We start from the raw sequence: 17,776 nt of genomic DNA on the forward strand, positions 1-17,776 counted from the left end.
AAGGAAACATCTCTCTGCAGAAATTCTTTTTTTTTGGGTTTTTTTTTTTTTTTTGGCAGCGTTGCGCAGCTTGCAGGATCTTAGTTCCCTGACCAGGGATCAAACCCACGCCCTCGGCAATGAAAGCGCGGAGTCCTAACCACTGGACCGCCAGGGAAGGCCCTCTGCAGAAATTCTTGAAACAGGACCCCTAGGGAGAGCTGCGGGTCAGGCTGGCGTTACAAGTGCATTCACTGGGCACTTGACGTCCACCTGCTGAAGGAACTCAGCTGCCCAATTATCTGTGAGTTGTCTTCACTCTTTTAGTCATTAACTAATGGTGACCGTGGAGGCAAAAGAAGTAAAGAGGCCGCACTGAAACTGACACTAGCATGTCATCTGTTTCGTTCTGTGTCTTCAAAATTTCTGGCCCCCACAGTTCCTCTTAATTCAGAGGGTGATGTTTAATTGCTCGGGGGAGTCGGGCAGGTCGCTCAGCTGAAGCAGATGTGAAACAGGAGGGTACGGAGGCAACTGCAGTGAATTGGAGCGGGCCTGTGCCACCTCAAAGCATGGCATTCAAATTTTTTTCTTTAAACATTTTGCGGACGAAACCAAACTCATCTGGGAAAAAGATTTGGTCCGTGGGCTGCCAATTTCCTCAGCAACTTAGATGGACGTGGCTGTGGCTGCAGAGAGCCTCTGGGGGTAGTCGGCAGAGCTCAGGGCCGACGGTGTGGGAAGCGCTGTATCAGGACACGTGAGCCGGCTTGGGAAATGGCACTTGGGGTTAAAGCCATACCTTCGTACAGTTGTCACATACGACATCCCGCACGGATTCCGACGAGATGAAGTGGTGAAGGCAGTGGTCCAGGGTCAGTGGATGACCCTACGGCACAAGAAGAACATTCATGATTACAATTCAAGGAGAGCTAGACTGAAACTGTTAACAGTGTGAAGCCCAGAGCTTTATTCTGCTTAGGCGGGCAGTGAAGCTTCACAGACACAACTGGGTGTTTCCTGAACAAATGGGGAGCCCAGAGCATCCTGGATTTGCTCTTATGGACGGATTCAAGGGTATAAGGACATAACACTGCAGAAAGTTATGGGCTTCCATGTTCTTGTAGATAGCTTTGAATTTGAGACTAATGTGTGTGTGTGTGTTCAAAAAAGCCAAAATTTCTGCAGCAAGAGAGAAAATGCCCACCTTCTCCCCCCAAGACAGGCCATGGTACCACAGATTAAAACTAAGACGGGTTCAACCAACCATGTGTCTGAGTCATGTGTAGTAGCTGAGCTACATGAAATGTCTCAGAGCCCTTTCAGATTCAAATGTCTCCAAAACAGACCTCAAGTAAACCACAGATCAGTACATACCCATGTGGCAGCTGGAATACTTAGTGAAAGGCTATCGAAGGTATCAAATCGAACGGGACTCTGAAACACATATTGCAGAAAATCCAGAAAGGACTTAGGTTCAATTCAAAGCTTTATAGATGGGAAGATATATGCCTATAAAACAGTTTAATATTTACATGCCCAACAGTAACATAGTCAAACATAATGTACTTACCTAGAAGCAAATTGTATTAAGAACAACCTTGTAAACATAAGAACTACAATAATACTAAAGGATATCTTGGAAAAACTATACAATAGCATACCTGACCCAGCAATTTTGGGATTTTTATCCTAAGGAAATAACCATGGATAACATAACTACAAGGATGTGGTTATCACAGCATCATTTATGACAGCAAAATGAGAATTGGTGAAAATTCTAGGGAATGATTAAATAAATTATATCATGTCCATATATTATAGAATGGAATACTATATTAAAAATAGTGTAGTAGAACTATACATGATTATATGGAAAGATGTGCATGTTATATTATTAGCTGCAAAAAAAGCCCCAAAACAACAAATGATAAAACAGGGTTAAGAGTTCCTGCTTTCGGACTTCCCTGGTGGCGCAGTGGTTAAGAATCTGCCCGCCAATGCAGGGGACACAGGTTCAAGCCCTGGTCCGGGAAGATCACACATGCCATGGAGTGACTAAGCCCATGCGCCACATCTACTAAGCCTGCGCTCTAGAGCCCGTGCTCCACAACAAGAGAAGCCACCGCAATGAGAAGCCCGCGCACTGCAACGAAGAGTAGCCCCACTCGCCACAACTAGAGAAAGCCTGCATGCAGCAATGAGGACACAACACAGCCATAAATAAATAAATAAATATATTAAAAAAAAAAAAAAAAAAGAGTTCCTGCTTTCGATGATGGCACGGTAGGTTGGCTAGACTAACTCTCCTTGACATAGTAACAGTTGTAAAATCTGGACCAAAACAAAACAATTTGAACAACTGGAGGGCTACCAAAAGCAGGAAGAAATGGAGAAGAAGTCAATTCTTGGAGAAACAGGACCTCCGTGGGTGAGATTTGTACTGTGTGGCTTCTTTGCCTGAGGGTACCCCCTAATCCATGCAGTTCAGTGTTGGGTGGGAAAAAGCAGCAGTCTTACAGGATTAAGGTGTCAGAAGACAGAGTTCAGGGCTGGTACAGAGGCTGGAGGAAATCCCAGAAAGAGAGGAGCCAAGAGAGGATAAGCCCTAAAATCTGTGTATAAACCCTGCCTGATTCCATGGCTGATCCCTAAAGCACACAGACACGGAAGAGGCTCCAGGGACTCAGCAAGAAGCTGCGGCTGGAGGCTGAGAAAACTGAGCAGAGGTTCTGCCGCCCATTGTTGGGAGAGATGGGGTTTGGAGTTTGAGCTCAGCCAAGGCAACCGCCTGCTAGAACAGAATTCATTATTTCTCAGAGAGACATACCAGAATCCAGAGTCTCTACTACAGTGTCAATATTAAAAAATTACTAGACATACAGAACAAAGAAAGAAGAAAGTGTGACCCATGGTGTGTAGGGAAGAGGAGGTGATGACCTGGATGGTGAAATTAGCACAAGGACCCTAAAGAAGTATCATAAATATGCTCAAGGGGACTTCCCTGGTGGCACAATGGTTAAGAATCCGCCTGCCAATGCAGGGGACACGGGTTTGAGCCCTGGTCCGGGAAGATCCCACATGCCACGGAGCTACTGAGCCCACGTGCCACAACTACTGAAGCCCGTGCCTAGAGCCCGTGCTCTGCAACAAGAGAAGCCACTGTAATGAGAAGCCTGCACACCGCAACGAAGAGTAGTCCCCACTCGCTGTAGCTAGAGAAAGCCCACGCACAGCAACGAAGACCCAACGCAGCCAAAAATAAATAAATAAGTAAATAAATTAAAAAAAAAATACGCTCAAGGACAAAAAGGAAGAGAGAGTTATTTAGATCTAGCGGAGGACAAATAGAGAATCTCAGCAGAGAAATGGAAATTATAGAGAACCAAAAGAAATATATAATTAAAAGGAACAATAACTCAAATGAAAAATTCACTGGGCAAGCAAACAGAGATTGAAGATGGAAAAGACAGTCAGTAAATTTGAAGATAGGTCAATAGAAATTATCTAAATTGAAGGACACGGAGGAGAAAGACTGAAGAAAAAAGAACCAAGCCTGAGTGACCCTGAGTGACCCTGAGGGACAATATCAAATGGACTAACAAGTCGAGAATGGGGCATACATTTTTTTGAAAAAAATAATGGCCAAAAAAATGTTCAAAGTTGGTGAAAAGCATAAATGTACATAAATGTAACCAAACCAAAACAACAGCAACACTGTCAACCCAAAATTCTATACGCAGCCAAACCAGTCTTCAAAAAGAAGAAGGGCAAAACAAGAACCTTTTTATATAAATGAAATCTAAGTGAATTTGTCAACAGACCTGCAAGAAATGGTAAAGGAATATTTTTAGACTGAAGGGAAAAAAACATCAAATGGACCTGGATCTACAGAAAGCACTGAGGAATACTGAAAATGGTAAATGTGAAATTTTTTTCTTTTAATTTCTTTTAAACACATATAACTGTTTAGAGCAAAAATTTTTATGACAGTGTTGTGGGGTTTATAATGTATGTAGATGTAAAGAATATATACGACAAAGCACAAAAGATGGGGTAAGAGAACTATACTTTCATAATGTTCCTACATTTTACACAAAGGAATATGATATTAACTCTAAATAAACTGTGATAAGTTAACGCTGCATGATGTAATCACACACACACAAATGTAAAAAAAGTGTAGCTACAAAGCTAACAGAGGAATTACAATGGAATACTAAAAAGTATTCAATTAACCCAAAAGAAGGGAGGAATGGAGGAACAGAGAAACAAAAACTATGTGAGACAAGTAGAAAACAAACGGTAAAACAGCAGACCTAAATCCACCCTATAAATACCTATGTTAAATGTAAATGGACTAAACACACCGATTAAAAGGCAGATAGGAAGCTGGATAAAAAGGCAAGACCCGATTATATGCTGTCTACAAAAGCCACACTTTAAATACAAAGACAAAAGATAGGTCAAAAATAAGAGCACAGAAAGAGACATACCATAGAAACAGACAAAATAGACTTCCAGACAAGGAGTCTTCCTAGAGATAAAGAGGGACATTTCATCACGACAATAAGAGTCAACTCATCATAATTAATTCATGTGTATGTGCCTAATAGCAAAGTCTCAAAAGAAATTCAGCAAAAATAGAACTATAGAAAGAAAAAGAAACAAATTCCAGCAAACACTTAAGGAAAAAGCAATACCAATATTACCCAAAGACCTTGAGGAAACAGAGGCAGGAATACTTCCCAGCTTATTTTATGAGGCTAGCATAACCATTATAATATAACCTGAGAAAGACATTACAAGAAAATCATAAACATAAACCACGAATAGCCTTCAGAAAATGTTAGCAAATCAAATCTAGTAATATATAAAAAGAATGACATCACAATAAAATGAAATTTATCCCAGAAACACAAAGGTAGTTTAACATTAGAAAAATCAATCACTGTAATTCACCATATTAACAGAATAAAAGAAAAAAAAAAGATCATCTCAATATATGTAGAAAAAGCAAGACAAAATCCAATTATTAGTCATGATAAAAACTCTCAGCAAACTAGGAATAGAAAAGAACTTTCTCAGTGTGATAAAAGGAGAATATGAAAACTCAAAGAAAACATCATACTTAATTATGAAACACCAAATATTTGTTTCTTAAGATTTGAGATGAGGCAAAAGAGAAAACAACCCAAATGTCCATCAGCTGACGAATGGATAAACAAAATGTGGTCTATCCATACAATGGAATATTATTTGGTAATAAACAGGAATGAAGTACTGATACATGCTACAACATGTGGAAGAACCCTGAAAACATTATGCTGAGTGAAAGAAGCTAGTCTCAAAGCACCATATATTATATGATTCCATTTATATGAAACATCCAGAATAGACAAATTATATAGAGACAGAAAGTAGATTAGTGGTTTCCTAGGGCTGACAGAGTGTGGGGAGAAATGAGAAATGACTGCTAATGGGTACAGGGGTGGTTTTTTTGTGTGTGCGGGAACGAGGGGTGGGTGATGAAAAATATTCTAAAATTGACTGAGGTGACAGTTGTACAATTCTCTATTTTTGCATCATGCTCAAAATTCTGCATAATAAAAATTTAAAATCTCAAAAGCAAAACACACACACACACACACACACACACACACACACACACACCAAAAAACCAGCCCTAGAATCTGTTGTGTTCACCATGGGTATAGACCCAACCTTAGGACTCAAAACCCTGCCAATCACAATGGGTCTGCTGCTCTTGGTACAGAAGATGCCATCTGAGAATCAACTGATATGTCAGCACTGACCAAGGGTGGGCAGTCGGTCCACCAAGCCTACAGACCCCAGAAAAATCACAAAAGCCAGACACCAATGTCAGTCCCCATGCTCTGGATCCTTCATGAATCTTAACTTAAATAAAACCTTGCCAGAAAATATCAAGTATTGGTATTGTATTTACCTGGTGCTCACAGTGTTTGCAGACCATGTTACTAGTAAGTCTTCCATGAAAAGGATGCTGGGACTTCCAGTGGTTGGATGTGGGATGAGGTGACCCTGGAATACAGAACACCTTTTGAAAGGCCACCTCTAGCCCACTGGCACCGACCTCAAAATTCACCCCCCTTCTTATTAGTATGTGGTAGACACACCTTCTTTAGAAAAAAAATTTTAAAAAGTTCCTGAAAAGGAAACTGAAAGAGCTTCCCTTATTGAAATCCATCAAAAAGACAACCAGTTCCCTTCACAGGAGAATTTACACAGGTCCTTAAATGTGGTTTCTATATAATAGGTACAGCCACATTTAAAAAAGAAATTTGTGTTTGAGAACGTCTTTTTACAAACATTTGCTTCAAATGTTTGAGATGTCACAAGAATGATACCACTGGTGAACATTCCATAAAGTGAGATAAACTTCTGAAATCATCAGAATAAGCAGGTTCTGAAAAATGCGAGTTTTGGGGGGAACAGGACGGGGGCTAGCGGAATAAACACAGCAGCGTGGTGTGCTAGTTGGAACCACGGGCTCCAAGTCAGGCCAGCCTGGGCCGGGTCCTGGCTTTGCTTATTAGCCATGTGACCCAGAGCCAGAGACTTCATCCCTGTAAGCCTCAGTTTGCCGGAAATGGGGATAATTATGACCCCACTCTCCTCCATACCGCCAACTTCATAGAGCTGTTGGGAGGCTTAAATGAGATATTACGGTGCCTGGCACACGGTATGGACCCAAAAGAGAACTGTTCTCATTACTGCCAGTGTGCAAAGGAATTGACACGTCATTTTTTTTTTAAGTGTTAAGAAAACAATAATTTCCTTCTAAGGAGGAAGGGATCATTTGCAGGAATAGTTGGCCAAAGTGTAAATGCTGAGGACACGGCAGTTTCAGCTTATTAAGTTCACCGGAGGACCAATTCAAGAAGGTAAAGAAAAACCCTAGTTTGAGGGAGAAATAAGTCCGTTCAGAGGAAACTGAGCAGGGCTCGGGTGTGATGGAACAATTCAAGATGTTCACCAGGGGGACAGTTTAAAACTGTTTCCACAACACAAGTTCCTTTCAAGTACACACACTCCAAGTCAGAATGCGTGTCACCAGAAAAAACATTATTTTTAGAAAACATAAAGCAAATTATTGTCACATCTAAAAAGTACACATCTCACGTGTTATAGTTCAATGGAAAGTGACTACCTCTGGTGCGGCAGGTGATCTGTCTGGGAGTCACTTCTGACTGCTGCTGTAGGGCAAGAAAAAGAAAGAGGCTGAAAACCCTAGTGCAATCTCTCTGATCACCCACCCTCACCCCACTCTTAAATCTCACAAGTTTCTGTGCTGACTGCACAGCTCAAAATCAACTCTATTTATTTATATATTTTTTTACTTTTTGGCCACGCCGCTCGGCACGTGGGATCTTAGCTCCCTGACCAGGGATCGAACCCGAGCCCTCTGCCTTAGAAGCACGGAGGCTTAACCACTGGACCACCAGGGAAGTCCCTCAAAATCAACTTTAAACCAAGCTTCCTAAAAGGGGCCTTAATTATGCTCTCTGGTTGGTCACTGTACCTGTTCCTTCACCAAATGCAACTGAACATACTGCCTCTCTGGAATATTCCCCCCCTTTTACTAATTAACTTTTATCAACTCCCTAACATTTATAATGTGCCAGGGAAATAAGATTCATTTAGCATTCCTGTGGCTCCTTGTTCTCCTGTATTAAATAGGGGGGAAAAAATACATTCTTTCATCTCAAGCCCAACACAAATTGCAGCAAGGAATCGTTTTTAAGAGCTTGACATCCCTAACCAAAGTCACCAACTGCCAAGTGTGACGTTTAAGACCCTCCCCCGGCCTCACTCCCACTACTGGGTTTTTATCAAATCTTACTTTTGAGTTTAAAGTTACACGAAAATTACATTTGTATTCCCTGTACCTGTTCAATATGCACAGACCGCATTCACTGTATTGAGAGTGTTAATGGTTTACCTCTAGGGAATGCACATCAAACAGATGTGTGACCCGGGGCTGGTGGTCCCGCTCATCCTCCAAAGACGAGGTAATGACATGGAATAACTCATGAGCGTCCTGTCAAAGGGCAAAGCATTCTTCAGAGTGGCCCGAAGAGGCCGCGGCAACGTCCGAACCACCCCTGTGTGGACCACCAGGAAGACCCCCTATGGCTAAGGTGGGCAGAATTTGCTTTCCACCTTCTCAAGGCCCAGTGCGTTAAATGGAAATGGTTACATCCTAGACATTTTCACGAGTAAAGGCCCTCAACTGAGAGGCCCAAGGGGAGAGAGAAGGAAAGAATGCTGGGTGGGCAGGCTTCACGCTGATCTGAGCCATCTCTGAGCCTGTTTTAGCTTTACTGAGGTAGTTCTGACCTCTGCTCTACCTGACTACTGTTTTTTTTTCATTGTGGTAAAGCACTCATCCAATTTAAGCTTTTTACGTGTACAGCTCATTGGCATTAAGCACATTCACATTGTTGTGCTACCATCACCACCGTCCATCTTCAGAACTTTTTTCATCTTCCCAAGTGGAAACTCCACGCCCACTAAACACTAACTCTCCAATCCGCCCCCACCCCTCGGCACCCACTGTTCTACTCTGTTGTCTATGAATTCCGCTTATCCTCAGATAAGTGGAATCATACAGTATCTGTCCTTTTGTGACTGACTTGTTTCACTTAGCACAATATGCCGATTCATCTATGATGCAGCGCAGAATTTCCTTCCTTTCAAAGGCTGAGTAATAACTCCACTATGTACACCTATCACATCTTGTTCATCCATCAGCCATGGATGGGCGGGTGAGCTGCTTCCGCCTTGCAGCTGTCGTGAACGATGCTGCTGCGAACAGGGCTACGCGAATATCTGAGTCCCCGCTGTCAGCTCTTCCGGGCGAACACCCAGAAGCAGAGTTGCTGCCTCATGTGGCAGGGGACTACTTTTTTTTTTTTTTTTTCTTATAAATTCATTTATCCATTTATTTATTTTTGGCTGTGTTGGGTCCTTGCCTCTGTGCAAGGGCTCTCTCCAGTTGTGGCGAGCGGGGGCCACTCTTCATCGCGGTGCGCGGGCCTCTCACTGTCGCGGCCTCTCTTGTTGCGGAGCACAGGCTCCAGACGCGCAGGCTCAGTAGTTGTGGCTCACATGCGTTAACTGCTCCGTGGCATGTGGGATCTTCCCGGACCGGGGCACGAACCCATGTCCCCTGCATTGGCAGGCGGACTCCCAACCACTGCGCCACCAGGGAAGCCCACAGGGGACTACTTTTTAAAGATCAACTCAAACGCCCCTCTCCCCAAAGCCAAAGCCACCCCGACTCCCCTGGGGTGGGCAGCCCGTGCGCCCTGAACTCTGACGCGGCTGATCCTCACTGGCTGCCACTCTTGGCTCCGTCCACAGTCACCAAAGCAATCTGTTTTTAAAGGCAAATGACTTTTCTGCTTTCAGCCTCCCGATGGCCTCCACCGCTGCAGTAAATGGCTCCCTTCTTAGCTAGCTGACCAGCCCTGACACGCCCCGGCCCCTAGAACCCTCTCCCCCACTCGCTGTGCCCCAGTCCCTGGCCTCCTCTTGCTCCATGAATGCGCCAAGCCGGCCCCCACCTCAGGCCCGGGTCTTCACGCGGCCGCCTCTCTCTCATCCTTCAGGGCTCCTCAGGGAACCCTCCCTCACCAGCCCTCCCTGACCTAACCTCAGCCCTGGCCATTCAGCAGCGGCCCTGCAGGCTCTCCCTCCGAAACACCCGCTGAATCCCTGAGGTCTCTCCATCTGCCCTGCCTCGGCCCCAGTCTGAGCCGGACCCTCTCCGGCCTGGGTGTCTGCACGGCCTCCCAGCTTTCCTCTCTGCTCCCGTCCTGCCCCCCTGCACGCCTGCTGTACACAGAGGCCGGCGTGGTCCCGTTCACAGGTTAGGTGGGGCCAAAGCAGCCCCCTGTCAAAGCTCCGAGTGGCTCCCCCGGACGCAGGGCAGAAGCCCAGCCCCGGCCCTCGGCCTCCCAGGCCCTGCACTCCTCACAGCCCCCCTCTCCACTGCTTGCCCTGCCCTTCCCGCGCTTCTCCAAACGCGGCGTCCTTGCAGCTGCTCGAGGCTTTCGCCCCGGCTTTGCTCCTCCGGCTGGCACACTGCGCCCACAGCACCCGGGCCTCGCTCCTCTTTAGACTCCAGGTCTCAGCTGAAACCTCAGGTCTCTAGAGAAGCCGCCCCCTCTAAAGGAGTCCCCCTGCCGCCTTCCTCTCACCGCCCGTCCTCCCACACTTTCTCACATCACCTTCTTAGCACACGTTAAGGTTACCTGTGGACGGTCAGCAGCCCCACCCTCACTACACCGTGAGCTCCTTGAGCGCAGGGCCCCTGCAAGTCACGCTTGCTGCTACCACCCAGCGCCCTCAGCAGGCCCTTCCCGAGGCCGGCATTCAGTAAGTATTTGTTGCACGTATAAATGAATCCCCTCTGAGGCTATGACCAGCAGTTGGCGAGAGAGTGATGGAGAGTCAAAGGTAAGTAAGGCAAGGCTCTTGCCCTCAGGGACTCACAACCCAGGGGCAGACACGGCAGCCTTGCTACTGTCTAGCAGTGCAATGCTATGGCCCTGTTATGACCAATGAGCCCTGGACGTGGAGCTGAGGGAGGATCATCTCTTCCTGCAAGGCTCGGGGAGCCCTGACAGACCAGGCATCTGGGCCAGCCCGTGAAGCATGAGCAAGGGTCCACCACAGAGAAAAATCCCAAGACAGGACGGAGTCGGATCCAAAACCTATTCCGTCACCGTCAGCCACGTGACTACTTGGCCTTGAGAAAAGGAACAGTATCGCAGAAGAGCTGAAGAGCAGCCACTTTAGTGCCAGACTGGCTTGAATCCTGGCTCTGTCACTCAAATAGCTGTGTGACTTTGGGCAAGTCACCTGACTGCTCTGAACCTCAGTGTTCTCATCTGTAAAATGGGGATAGTAACAGTAACTCCTTACAGGGCTGTGGTGAGGATCCAATCAGATAATTCACATACCTGGTCCAAAGCACCCGACAGCTCTAGCTTTAGACACTGAAAAGTGGTTGGATGACCAGATCATTAATAGTGAAGGTGTGGACAAGGCCCCACGCTAGACGCTCTGGATACCTTCAAAGAGGAACAGAACCAGAGAGAGACATGCTTTCTCCTTCCCATGCACACTACGGCACTCTGCGGCTCAGTGTCAGACACTGGAAATACTCCCCAGGAGCAGCTGGGACTTAAGTGGGTCCTTGACAGAAGAGCAGGACTTAGAAAAGGAATGTGGGCAAAGAATGTCGCCTGTCATATCAGTAAACAAAGGACGTTGCTGGCCACCAAGCCATCAGCTCCTGCAGCCGCCCCCTACTGTGTCCTCTGAGGGGATTCAAGGTGGAGAAAAGCAGGATACCAGCCCTAGACAGCTAAGGGGCACTTCGAAGGAATGATTTCAATGAACTCAGACCCTTGCATCTTCCCTTACACAGAAAAATGCTAAATTCATTAACTTGAGATGTCTGTTTTTTCTTTAATTAACAGTAATCTTTTGATGTTCTGACTACGTGGTTTTGTTTTTGCAAACACTTGATATATCCTCCTCCTCCCTTACCTCTTGGGAGCAGTCCCTCAGAGCTATCTGAGAGGCTGCCTCCCGGGCTTAAGTCCTCAGGACGTCAGTCAAATAAAACCTAACTCTCAACTTTTAGGTTGTGCATTTTTTTTTCAGCCAACAGGTATCTGATGTTCTTAAGGACTAAATCTCAGTCACTCTCTCAGTTTAGAGAAATGTAAAATGTAGCTAAATAATTCCAGTTACCAGAGGAGGATTTAAAAAGTATTCCCTAAATGGAAAACTATTTCAACATAGAATGGATTAATCGAGAAGCGCTGTAAGGAAGTATAGGATACTCTCAACGTCGTGTTTAAGAAGTAACACAGACATGCCTTCAGATCAAAGTGGAAACAGAGATCATCTCTAAAGAAGAGGGGAGAGAGGAAGCCTTCCCGCCTCACTTCTCCGTTTTTACATGCCTCCGGCTTCAGCCCCACAGTTCTGGGAGCCCAGGGGCTCTGGTCCAGGGGCTACCTGGGGGAGGCAGAAGCAGCCAACCCAGCGCTGCCCAGGGCCAGCCTGGAAATGTGGCAGCGGGGATGGACCGCCGGAAGTGTACAGCAACGGAAGCGAAATTTTCGGTCCCTAGAACTTCACTCTCTCAGCCTCAGCCTCGTCCTCTGGGGAAGAGGAGGAGGGTGGCCAGTACCAAAGAAGACAAGGAAGCTGTAGTCGTGGAAAAGGGGGGCGGGAGTGGCCGGAGGAAGGCCCTGGGACTGCATACGACAGCTGCTCAAGGTTTGCAGCCACTTTAAGCCAGCCTCCGAAGACTGATTTTTTTTTTTTTTTAATGAAGGTATAGTCTAAAAAACAGTCTCACCTGAACCTCTGATCCTCTAAGGTAAAGCCACCTGCCTCTCTCTAATAGGCCCCAGATGTCCCCACCATCCACTGAAATGCAAAGTCACTCAAGAACTAAAAAGATTTTCCCTCTTTGGCAGCTGTGTGCTCAGGCCCTATCCTGTGAACCTTCCCTCTCCCCTGATCGTGAGAGCAGGAATAAAGTTCACAATCTGGTCTCAGGACACTAAGGCTGTCTAAAATGTCACAGAAATGTCCACGCAGGGCAGACAACTGCAAGGTCAATGCTGGCGTTTATTCTTCCCGCTGCAGCAATGCAGCTGTTTCTGGAGCTCAGGCCCCACCTCATTAGTGGGAAAGATTCTCCAAGGAAACCTGCTTTGAATGTTGTGTTCACCTGCTCTTCAAACGAAGAGATCTGCCATCTGTACATTCTTAAGACGTCCAACAAGCAGCTTGCATCCAAGACCTCTTCATCAGTGACTTCTTGGCAGGATAAAGCTGGGAACAAAAAAGGAAGCACAGTTATTAAGTGAACCAGCACAACAACTAACCAGAAAACCTGCACAGCACAACGTGTCAAAGCTAATTAAAAATGTAAGGACTGTAAAATTCACCTTGGAATTATATCTCTTTCATTATTCTTCCTTGTAGCCTTACCCAATGCTTAGTACACTAGTAGACACTTCGTGTTTGTCGAATGAATGTAATTTTTCATGAGGCTGCAGCATTTAAATGAAGTAATTGACTTTCAGATATCTGAATTACTATCATCAATATAAATTTACTGTTGCAAGATTTGTAGTGAATAAAATGATCTTAACTCACAACTCTGAGGGACAGGAGGGCCTTTAAACAACCATCTGGTCCAACCCTACGCTCACTGCCCTAACCCCCTCCACATGACTCTCTCCTGTGGCCATAAGGCCTTCTCTTGGATTTGTTTGCATTTGAGTTTCTTCTTTTTTTTTTTTTTTGGGGGGGGGGGTTATTTATTTATTTATTTATTTTATTTATGGCTGTGTTGGGTCTTCGTTTCTGTGTGAGGGCTCTCTCTAGTTGTGGCAAGTGGGGGCCACTCTTCATCGTGGTGCGTGGGCCTCTCATTATCGCGGCCTCTCTTGTTGCGGAGCACAGGCTCCAGACACGCAGGTTCAGTAATTGTGGCTCACGGGCCCAGCCGCTCCGCAGCATGGGGGATCTTCCCAGACCAGGGCTCGAACCCATGTTCCCTGCATTGGCAGGCAGATTCTCAACCACTGCGCCACCAGGGAAGCCCTGCATTTGAGTTTCTGATTATCACCGCAAAGCATCAAGCTCTATGAGGCAGCCTGAAAACGTCTTCTGAGTGGTTTTCTTTTCAATCAAGGTAGAATCAAGCCTAATAGACAAAAATAAAATCTGATGGGCTTATGAATTTATATTACAATTACATCTAGATCAGGGTTGGCAAACTTTTTCTGGAAGGGGTCATCTAGTAAACATTTTAGGCTTTGCAGGTGTCTGTAGCAACTACTCATCTCTGCCAATGTAGCACAAAAAGCAGCCATAGATGACAGATAAATAATATGTAATATTACATATTACATAGATAATATGTAAACAAATGGCCATGGCTGTGTTTCAATAAAACTTTATTCACAAAAACAGGCGGTGGGACTTCCCTGGTGGTGCAGTGGTTAAGAATCCGCCTGCCAAGCAGGCGACACGGGTTCGAGCCCTGGTCCAGGAAGATCCCACATGCCGCGGAGCAACTAAGCCCGTGCGCCACAACTACTGTGCTTGCACTCTAGAGCCCGTGAGCCACAACTACTGAGCCCACGTGCCACAACTACTGAAGTCCGTGCGCCTAGAGCCACAACAACAAGCCGCGCGCCTTGCTCCACAACAAGAGAAGCCACCACAATGAGAAGCCCGCGCACCACAACGAAGAGTAGCCCCCGCTTGCCGCAACTATAGAAAGCCCACACGCAGCAACAAAGACCCAATGCAGCCAAAAATAAATAAATAAATAAAGTCATTTAAAAGAAGAAACAAAAAAAAACAGGCGGTAGGCCAAATTTGGCCCAAGGGCCATAGTTTGTTGATTCCTGATCTTGACCATCCCCCGTCCCATAGCATATTATTATGGACCAGTATATCACACTGGGCCAGTACTGCTAGTGCAGAGGAGATAAAAATACAGGAGCCTGCCCTCTCAATGCAGTTTCTGGGAGTTCAGCGATTCTCCAGATAAACTAAGCCAGCCTGTTTCTCCTCCTTGATTTGCAGTCAGTGAACTTGAGAGATGGCTCTGAATACTTCAGGCTCTGACTCTGGAGGGTCTGAACATTGCCAACGCCACCCCTGTCGGAACATGGCTGGTGCCGTGGGTGGTGACCTGTGGTGGAGAAGCAGCAGCGTTGGCGGCCAGTAGCCAGTTATCAGTGCAAATAAACCCTGAGGTCAGACCTTTACCCTCCAGTATGAAGGAGACCCATCAGGAGAGGTACTGTTCCTTCCTTCTTCCTCCTACATTCCCAGGCAGCCCTTCTGTTAGCTTTTACCCTCCCAAGGAAAATCTGAATGTCCCCTTCAGCCCAATTTTGCCTACAATGCTGTGTGGCAATGTGGCGATGTCTACTAATTTTCGTACCCTACAATCCAGCAGTGTGACTTTCTCAGGATCTACCCCAGGGGAAGAGGTGCCTATGTGCACGATGGGCACGTACCAGGATGTTCACTGCAGCCTGTTTACGTAGACAAGGCGCCGGAAGCAAAGGGCTAAGTAAACCGGGATATCTCGCGGTTATGGATGCTAGGCAGCTGTAAGGGTGCGTGACGTTTGTAAATCACATGTTTGATAAGGGCCTGAGAGCCAAAATATATAAGGAACTCCTAAAACTCAACAACAACAAAAATACTGAAAACCAAATTAAAAAGTGGACAAAAGATCTGAATAGACATTTCATTACAAAAACACAAAAAAAACCTAGAAATGGCCAATAAACACATGAAAAGATGCTCAACATAACCTATGATTAGGGAAATGCAAATCAAGACCACAATGAGATATCACTTTCACACCCATCAAAAAGACAGACAGGGCTTCCCTGGTGGCACAGTGGTTGAGAGTCTGCCTGCCAATGCAGGGGACACGGGTTCGAGCCCTGGTCTGGGAAGATCCCACGTGCCGCGGAGCAGCTGGGCCCGTGAGCCACAATTACTGAGCCTGCGCGTCTGGAGCCTGTGCTCCGCAACAAGAGAGGCCGCGATAGTGAGAGGCCCGCGCACCGCGATGAAGAGTGGCCCCCGCTCGCCGCAACTGGAGAAAGCCCTCGCACAGAAACGAAGACCCAACACAGCCAAAAATAAATAAATAAATAAAGCTTCCATTTAAAATAAATAAATAAATTTAAAAAATAAAAACGCAAATATAAGACCATTTAACAACAACAACAACAAAAAAAGACAGACAATAACAAGTGCTGGTGAGGATGTGGAGAACTGGAACATTTGTGCACTGCTGGTGGGAATGTAAAATGCCAAAGCTGCTATGGAAAGCGTATGGTGATTCCTCAAAATAGTAAACAGAATTACCATTTGATCCAGCAATTCCACTTCTGGGTCTATACCCCCCAAAATTAAAAGCACGGGCTTGAACAGATATCTGTACACCAGTGTCCATAGCAGCATTATTCACAATGGCCAAAAGGTGGAAACAACCCAAACGTCCACTGACCTATAAATGGATAAACAAAATGTAGTGTGTATATACATACATATACACACACAGTGGAATATTACTCATATTCAGCCTTAAAAAGGAATGAAATTCTGACACATGCTACAATGTGGATGAACCTCAAGGACATTATGCTAAGTGAAACAAACCAGACATAAAAGGACAAATATTGTATGATTCCACTTAAATATGGTACATAGTCAAACTCATAGAGACAGAAAATAGAATAGTAGTTACCAGGGTCTGGGGGTAGTGGAAAATGGAAGTTATTGTTTAATGGATACAGAGTTGCAATACGGGAAGATGCAAACTTTCTGGAGATGAATAGTGGTCATGGTTGCGCAACAATGTGAATATACTTAATACTACAGAACTGTTTACTTGAAAATGGTTATGGTGGTAAATTTTACACTATGAATATTTTACCTCAATTTTTAAAAATGGGCAAAGGATATGAGTTGGCAGTTCACAGAAGACAAAATACATGAGACCAGTAAACTCACAAAAAGAAAAAAAAAAACGGTGAATGAGAGGTAGAGCTACAAGTACTGAAATGGCCATTTTTCTAATACATATCACGTTACTTGGTCATGAAAAAACAAACAAAACAATATATCATTTCTGTGGGTACTTAGAAACATAGTTAAATGCACAGAAAATGGTCTGGAAGGTTACACTTATCTTTTACTTTTGGGAAGGAAGGAGGGGAGCCGGACCGGTGTAGTGATAAAGAGAATTTTAGCCTTATCTGTAATGCTTTAATTTTTTAACAAGAAGAATTTACTCATGCATTACTTATATAATTAAAAACTATTTCTAAAAACCAAAATAAAAGACACTTAGAATCAGAAGCAGAGAAGGAAGGATATAATGGGAGGACAACACCTAACCCTACATTATGACACCTATGTGGACGTGTCAGTTCTTCACACAGTGTTTGGGATGGTATTTTTTTTTTTTTAAACAGGGCAGTAAAAGAAATTATTTTCAAGTTGCCTCTTATACAGAAGAGCAGAACTTACTTTTCATAAAGGTTTCTGTGTCAAGCTGAGATCATACCTCAGTGAAGCAATATTTAGCTGAGTGTTTTTAAAATCCAATTTTTTTTTCTATGTGAGTAATACACGATTATTGAAAATTTTAGTAGTTTTTTTTTTTTTTTCATGTTTTTAAACTGTCACCTGCACCATGCCAAAATAGCCATGGCTAACATTTTGGCTTTTTCTGTCCAGCTTTTTTCTGTGGAAATTTTTGCTTTGGCTGAAGTAAAATTATACCATATTTCGTACCTCACTCTTTCAAACTTAATAGAATAGCCTATGCCCTCTCCCAAATTAAAAGCAAAACAAAACCATTCATAAAGATGATTCTTAATGGCTATGCAACATTCCATTGATTGCTTAATCATTCCACTGCTGGATAACCATATTCTTTCCTTTTTCCCCCCATTACCACTAGGTGTTGGAGATCTTTGCACATACAGTCAGCCATCCATACCCACTGGTTCCGCATCCTCAGATTCAACCAAGGATTGAAAATACTTAGGAAGGGAATTCCCTGGCGGTCCAGTGGTTAAGACTCCGTGCTTCCACTGCCAGGGGCCCAGGTTCAATCCCTAGTAGGGGAACTAAGATCCCGCTGCACAGTGTAGCCCAAATAAAAGAA

The 17,776-nt window shown here is 44.8% G+C and overlaps 1 protein-coding gene across 7 annotated transcripts in view; it reads right to left on the reverse strand.

Annotated features, from left to right (window-relative positions):
* Positions 1–17,776, reverse strand: part of USP30 (ubiquitin specific peptidase 30) — a 28,257-nt gene that overhangs the window by 5,062 nt on the left and 5,419 nt on the right. For 4 of the 7 annotated variants that reach the window (XM_059893889.1, XM_059893883.1, XM_059893888.1 and 1 more), the window contains 6 exons: positions 12,785–12,888; positions 7,964–8,062; positions 7,172–7,217; positions 5,948–6,042; positions 1,357–1,416; positions 782–868 (listed from right to left, as the gene is read on the reverse strand). In XM_059893889.1, the coding sequence (XP_059749872.1) occupies positions 782–868; positions 1,357–1,416; positions 5,948–6,042; positions 7,172–7,217; positions 7,964–8,062; positions 12,785–12,888 (491 nt within the window). The remainder of the gene's footprint in view (positions 1–781; positions 869–1,356; positions 1,417–5,947; positions 6,043–7,171; positions 7,218–7,963; positions 8,063–12,784; positions 12,889–17,776) is intronic. The other 3 variants (XM_059893884.1, XM_059893886.1, XM_059893885.1) reach the window with 3 other exon arrangements.

This window comes from Balaenoptera ricei, chromosome 14, assembly GCF_028023285.1.
Source record: "Balaenoptera ricei isolate mBalRic1 chromosome 14, mBalRic1.hap2, whole genome shotgun sequence".
Lineage (NCBI taxonomy): Eukaryota > Metazoa > Chordata > Mammalia > Artiodactyla > Balaenopteridae > Balaenoptera > Balaenoptera ricei.